The sequence below is a fragment of the Corvus kubaryi genome, unplaced genomic scaffold, assembly GCF_017639235.1.
Source record: "Corvus kubaryi isolate FWS band 111438036 unplaced genomic scaffold, C.kubaryi_AGA036_p1.0 138, whole genome shotgun sequence".
In the NCBI taxonomy this organism is placed as follows: domain Eukaryota; kingdom Metazoa; phylum Chordata; class Aves; order Passeriformes; family Corvidae; genus Corvus; species Corvus kubaryi.
The window spans coordinates 19,153,312-19,159,311 of record NW_024580672.1 but is presented as its reverse complement, the minus strand read 5'-3'; the positions used below and the strand labels follow the sequence as shown (position 1 = coordinate 19,159,311).

Here is a 6,000-nt window from a genome sequence, read left to right as displayed (position 1 = left end):
GCGGAGCGGAGCCCGCCCGCCCGGCGCTCTCGCCGCAGGTAAAGGCAGCGGGCGGGCCGGGGGAAGGGGCGGCCCCGGGGAGGCGGCGGGGCAGGGCTGGGGGTCCCGCCGCGCTCTCGGCGCCGTGTGCGCGCTGCAGCGCTCCGCGGGGCCCGGGGCTCTGCCGGTGTGCGGGGCTCGGGGTGCCCGGTGCGGGGCTCTGGGATCCCCGGGACGGGCTGTGCCGGTGCGGGGCTCTGGGATCCCCGGGACGAGCTGTGCCGGTGCGGGGCTCTGGGATCCCCGGGACGGGCTGTGCCGGTGATCAGGGCTCGGGGGTGACCGGGACGGGCTGTGCCGGTGCGGGGCTCCCTTCTGCTCCCCGGCGGGACTGCGGGTCGGTTTGTAGTCAATCGGTCGCCGCTGCGGTGCGGGGGGAAGCCCGAGCAGCACCGCTGTGTTGCTGCCTTGCCCGCATCCCGGTGGGTGCACGGGTGTTTTTGGGGACGGTTCCAGCGGTGACAGCCGGACGGGCAGCACCGGTGAGGAAAGGGGGCTCGTCCCCGGAGGAGCAGCCCCGGCTCGGTACCAGCCCCGGGTCGGAGTCCGGCGCAGCCCGGTCCTGCCCCGCCGTGCTGCGGGAGCGGGGCCGCAGGGCACAACCGTCCCGTCTGAGATAAGGGGGGAGAGAAATCGTCAGTGAAATATATATTTAAATGCAAAACGGCCCCTTCAAACTGGGACCCATTATGCGTTTGGTGTGAAACGCTATCAACATTTAAAACTTCATTGTTTCCTTTGTACCAAATCCCTGTAAATCTTCCACTAGCCTTTTCTCATTTTCATCTGAAAAGCCTGTTTGGGCTGAATAGACAGCAATCAGCAGCCTCTGGACTTCTCCCTCTCTCTGGAATGTCAATTAAAATGCAGATTTCCCCCCCCCCCCCCCACCCCGATCTCTTGGTGGCAAAAGACTTGAGAAAAACAGGGTAGTCCTGGAAAGCAAATGAAAGAAGTTCAAACAATGAAAAAGTACTGAAGCTGCCAGCCGGTTTCCATTAGTCCTCCAAAATTAATGTTTAATAGCTGTGATGCTCAGATTTGCTTGGAGATTGAACTCTGCTGAAGAGTCTTGTTAGATATATGTGTATATATATTCTTGTAGACGGATGTGTATTTCTGTCATTTTCTGTCCACACAGAATTCCTGTCAGTGGAATTGTGTATATAAAGCTGTTAGCTGTAGAGCTTCATCTACCTGGATTTTTCTGATGCAGCTACTGGGCTTTTAGAGGACTTCAGGGTTCTTTGTGAAGATCCATATTTCACTCAGATTTTGCTATTCCCCGCCTAATTGAGAAAGATGCTGAAAAGTTATACAGTGAGCAATGTATTGATTTGGTTAACATACTCAACAAATTGTACTGTCCCTGGGGAGTGATAAACATCTTATAAACAACAATGCAAGTAGATTAAAAAGAACACTGAGCATTGAATTTAATTAATGCCACTGCTGAACAAGTACTACTTGTTTGTGTGTGTGTGTGTTTAAACTGAAGTACAGCTTGGAGGAATTTGGTTGGGCTCCCAAACCAGTCTGCTTTCCCATGCTTGTCAGTTTGGCAAAGAAAATTTGGGCAGGTATGTGACGAGGTGAAAATTGACTTGATGAGCGAGTGGCAAGGAGAACCATCAATCATTGGGGGCTGACAACTCCTCCCCAAAGTGTAGGCTGAGAAGAGAGACAGAGTTCCCTTTCAAGGGGAAAAATAAACACTACGTGTGGCTTTCACTGAGTCTGAGACTCCAGGAGGGATTATGGTATTGTAGTCAGGAAGCCAGAATTGTGGAGGCCAAAAAGCATGCTGGGGCTGTGTTCCAAACATTGAGATAGAGGTACATAATTATCCAGCACAGGAGGTCTTTCCAGAGACTCGTCCCCCAGCGACTGTGGCAATTAAACTATGAAAAGAATTTGGTTTCGTTTCATCTTCGTTGGACTGCACTTTTGGGAAAGGGCAATCCTTGAAACCTGTTTGCTGTTGTGGTGGTAAAGAGTGGTTTGGCTCCATGAATGGGTGCAGAGCTTTGGTTTTTGCGTTGTTGCACCTTTGCAAGCTACGATTTTGAGTTTGCTGCTGCCCTGTGGATGAAGAATCCCTTCTTTCTGCCGGCAGATGTTCAGATGCAGAAGCCAACAAAGATCTTCAGGTGAGGAGACGCATGGCCAAGTAGCCTTGTGGCACGCTTCAGGATTTAGGATGAGGATAGGAACCACAAATGTGTTTTCAGTGGCGTTTAGTGCAGTCTGAAAATCTGAAACTGCAGGAATGCCAGTGGAATTAATGCTCTTGGAGTCTGAAATACATGCTGGCATTCTGGTATGTTTTCTTTCTGCAAAATCATGATTGGATTTTGCATTTATCGACATAGACTTTAATCAGAGTTTACAGGACGATTTATGGAAATTAAATCAGCATTACATTCAGGTTGTTAATTAGGGGTTTCTACCCACGTTACAGCTGGATAAACTGAGCTGCAGGGCTGTGGCTGCCAGACAGTGAGGTGGGCAGTTGACCTGGGGGGCAGCATCCAGGGGGGGTTTGCTCCAGTCCTGCTCCAGACACAAACTGGTCCCAGAGACAGAGCTCTCTTCAGCTCTACACCTGCTCTGTGCTTATTTAGAGAAGAGCTGGGCAAACTCTTCGCAAATGTTTGTGCAGTGGTCTGGTGGTGTTTTTGCTGGAGATTTAATGGTAGTTGCTAGCTTGTGGTCTGGGATGCTTGAAACGGGCTGAAATCTCTAAAGGAGGCTTTGAAGGGATACCAACTGAGTTGGAAAAAGCTTGCCCTGAAGTATCAGGGATTCACCTGGGGATACCGTGTATTAATTATTTTCGTCAAGTGCCTTATTTATGTCAACCAGAATCTGTTTTTACTGACCCCAGAAGTTACTGTATATAGTACCCAAAATAAAATGTCCCTCAACAGCATTTCTGTCCTTAGTACTATGAATTTTGTATGTAACAGGCAGCAAAAGGGCAATAAAATCAGAATCAACTTTTTAATGGTTGGCTTTATAAAAGGAGAATCTGTGTCCCTGTTCCTGTGTGCTGAGGTACCACACCACATCCCAATGACAAGGGGTTTGGAGAAGTTTGACTTTATCTCTACACTCCCTGCCTTTTTAAGTTTTTTTAAATTTTCAAGTGTTGAGGGCAGGAGGGAAAAAGAGGTTTTGTGTTATTTTTTCCCTTCAAGATGAGTGCTCTCCAAATTTCAGTTGGGTTTCATCACATGTAAGATGAATCATTGACCAGATTAGAACAATTGCTGCAGTTACTTGTTTTATCCATTTACTGAGGTTTTACCCGTCTTTTATTTCTGAAGCGGAAAATCAGGTCTAATCTTCTGCTTGAGCTGTTAAACCACCCTGTGAGGAGGATGCTCTTCTGACCCTCACCTGGCATCTCAGTGTTGAGGCAACAGGGTCCTCTGAAGGGAGTGCCAGTTACTTTGGTGCCATTTCTCTTCTCTGTCAGACCATGCCTGGATTAGCACTTAACTCCATCCATTTAAATTACTTTTATTGTGAATAAAATAGACTTTTTTTTTTCCCTACCTCTGAAAAATATACCTCAATAAGCATCATTGAGAGACTGAGAAAAGAAAGGTTTGTGCACACATCTTGGCACGTTTGGATGGAAAGTGATGCTTTCCTGCAATTTATTCCATACTTTATACAGATTTTAATTGCCTGTAATGCAGAGTAGCAAACCAATATCATTGTGAAGACTAGAGCCTTTCACCTGTCCAGGATTTTCAGGCTTCCGAAGGACAGCAAACTGAGTTAGAAGAAGGTACATCCATGGGGGAGCTGGAAGTCCTGAATTGAAATAGTCTTACAGATTTTTCCAAGTCTAAGGAGTATATTTTTCAACTGTTTTCCTTGTGGAAAATTACTGAATTCCTGCAAATTCATCTGGCTGCAGAACTGCCTAGGTGAAGGAATGAAAAACAAGGCAAACTTACATAAACCTTCAAATAATAACAAGAATATAATTTGTATAATTGTGGTAATTTTGTGGCATTACAGGTTATGTGCCTGCACATGTGTGTGCCTCTCATTTTTGAAAACCTGTATGTTTTTTCTGTCAGTAAAATAGCTCTCAATATGTGCAGAGAAGTGATTTTGTGAAAACAAGGAGGACTTGGTTACGCCTCAGGTGATGATGGAAACTGCTAACAGAAGATGAAAAGTCACTCACTTTTCACATATTCTTGAAGCTGGAAAACTGTTTTTCCCATCCTCCTCCCCTCCCTCTCACCTCAGTTCGGTTTGAGGCTTTATGAAGGTTTTTGGTTTGTGTTTGGAGATGTTTTTGCTGACAGTGTTAAATCTCTCTCCTCCCCACAGCAGGAGCCGTCGTTCCAAGGGAGGAGGCATTACCCTGGCTGAAGGCACGGCTTTCTCTCCATGCTTCTCTAGAGGTGTTCAGATGGGATTAAAGTCCACATGGAGATATGGAAATGGACCAGGAATTTACTCTAAAAAGATGGTCCGCTGGGATTCGGGTTGCCTTATCTGCCTGGTGGTGGTCACCATGGCTGGACTTTCCCTGGCTCGACCCTCATTTAATTTAGTTGTTGAAGATACCACAGTGGAACCCGAAGGTAAATCACTCTAGAATCCTTAATTCCTTAAAAGAACTTAATTTAAAATGCCTGAACATCTGAAATAGAAGTCAAGATCTTTCCATGTGCTCTGGTAAATCTAAGGCAAGTAACAGATCAGCCCAGGAGAGTTACGGTCTCTGACTTTCCCTGCTCTCGCTTGGGCTGTGTTTGTACAAGCATGTGTTTGTTTATTCTTATGCAAGCCAGTGGTGTCAGTGATTTCACTTGGGACTGTCATCACGTTGTATAATCAAAGTGCACAGATGAAAGTTTTTCAGGAATGGGTCTTCAAGGAAACCAGTCTGTGGCACTTTCGTGTGTGTTACGTGTTGCTGTCTGAAGGAACGAAGCAGCTGAGTGGCTGCTGGTCATGAACCTGAGGAGTCCCAAGAAAAAGAAATCTCATTAGTTTTTATTTGTGAATGTTTAGTTTTGCCGGGCACTCTGCAAAAACACTGTTGCAGCTTTGTTGGGGTTTGTACTCACAACAAACTTCCCTGTTGCTGTTGATAGCCAAGCAGTGCCTGGATCACAAGTTCTGAAGGTGTAAATGTTGAGGTCTGAATAGAAGGGCTGTAGTTTATTGCTGTGAAAGCAAAGGCTGATGTAGACCTTCACGTTGGAAGAGGTGTTTTGATAAAATCTCCTATTTTGACCCTGCACCTGTTGGTATGTTCTTCTAGGTTTATCTGTTCCTCAAGCTTTGCAAAGTGGTTTTCTTCTCTGGAGAGCTCAGGAGGGGCTGCTTTTTTATTGTTGTGAACTGATTGCATTGAAGAATGATTTTACTGTGTTGTACTGGGTCGTTCCTGCTCTGTGAGCATCTGGGGGAGGAAGTGAGGCTTCTTTCATAAGGTTGTATCTGTCTTTCAGAGGAGTGATCACAGTTCTAATAACTCAGCTGTCAAGCTGATATAATAGTCCACAGAGCATTTCTGACCTGGCAAGCTTGCTGCAGAGAATTTGGCCTTTATACATTCTGCTACTCATGTCCACAGATGCAGTTTTGTTTTTATTTAATACATCTTCATGCAAACCTTATTTGTTTCTATCCACTGCCTCTAAAAATAGACGTCACCAGCTAACACATTTTTAGAATCCGGTCCAAGTACATTTTTATTGATGGCAGGGGATGAACTATTTAAAGATGATGAGCCCTCTTCCCTAGCAAGCATTCCTGAAAAAAATTCTCAAAGAATAGCAATATTGTCATCTGTCAGCCATAGAGATTGTTGATAGCAAAGATTTTATTTTTTTCTCCTTTTGAAGGTAACCTGAGATTTAAAAAAAAAAACCACCCAACTCTTGTTGCCACTTACTGTATGATTTGTTAATTGAACATCTG

At 45.7% G+C, this 6,000-nt stretch overlaps 1 protein-coding gene across 11 annotated transcripts in view; it reads left to right on the top strand.

Moving 5' to 3' along the window:
- Positions 1-6: 6 nt before the first annotated feature.
- FGFR2 (fibroblast growth factor receptor 2) overlaps positions 7-6,000 on the top strand; it is a 79,896-nt gene continuing 73,902 nt past the window's right edge. For 2 of the 11 annotated variants that reach the window (XM_042019476.1, XM_042019471.1), the window contains exons 1-2: positions 1,724-2,189; positions 4,396-4,652. In XM_042019476.1, the coding sequence (XP_041875410.1) occupies positions 2,053-2,189; positions 4,396-4,652 (394 nt within the window). In that variant the 5' untranslated portion in view covers positions 1,724-2,052. Of the gene's footprint in view, positions 39-1,720; positions 2,190-4,395; positions 4,653-6,000 lie in introns of those variants that run through there. The other 9 variants (XM_042019478.1, XM_042019468.1, XM_042019473.1 and 6 more) reach the window with 8 other exon arrangements.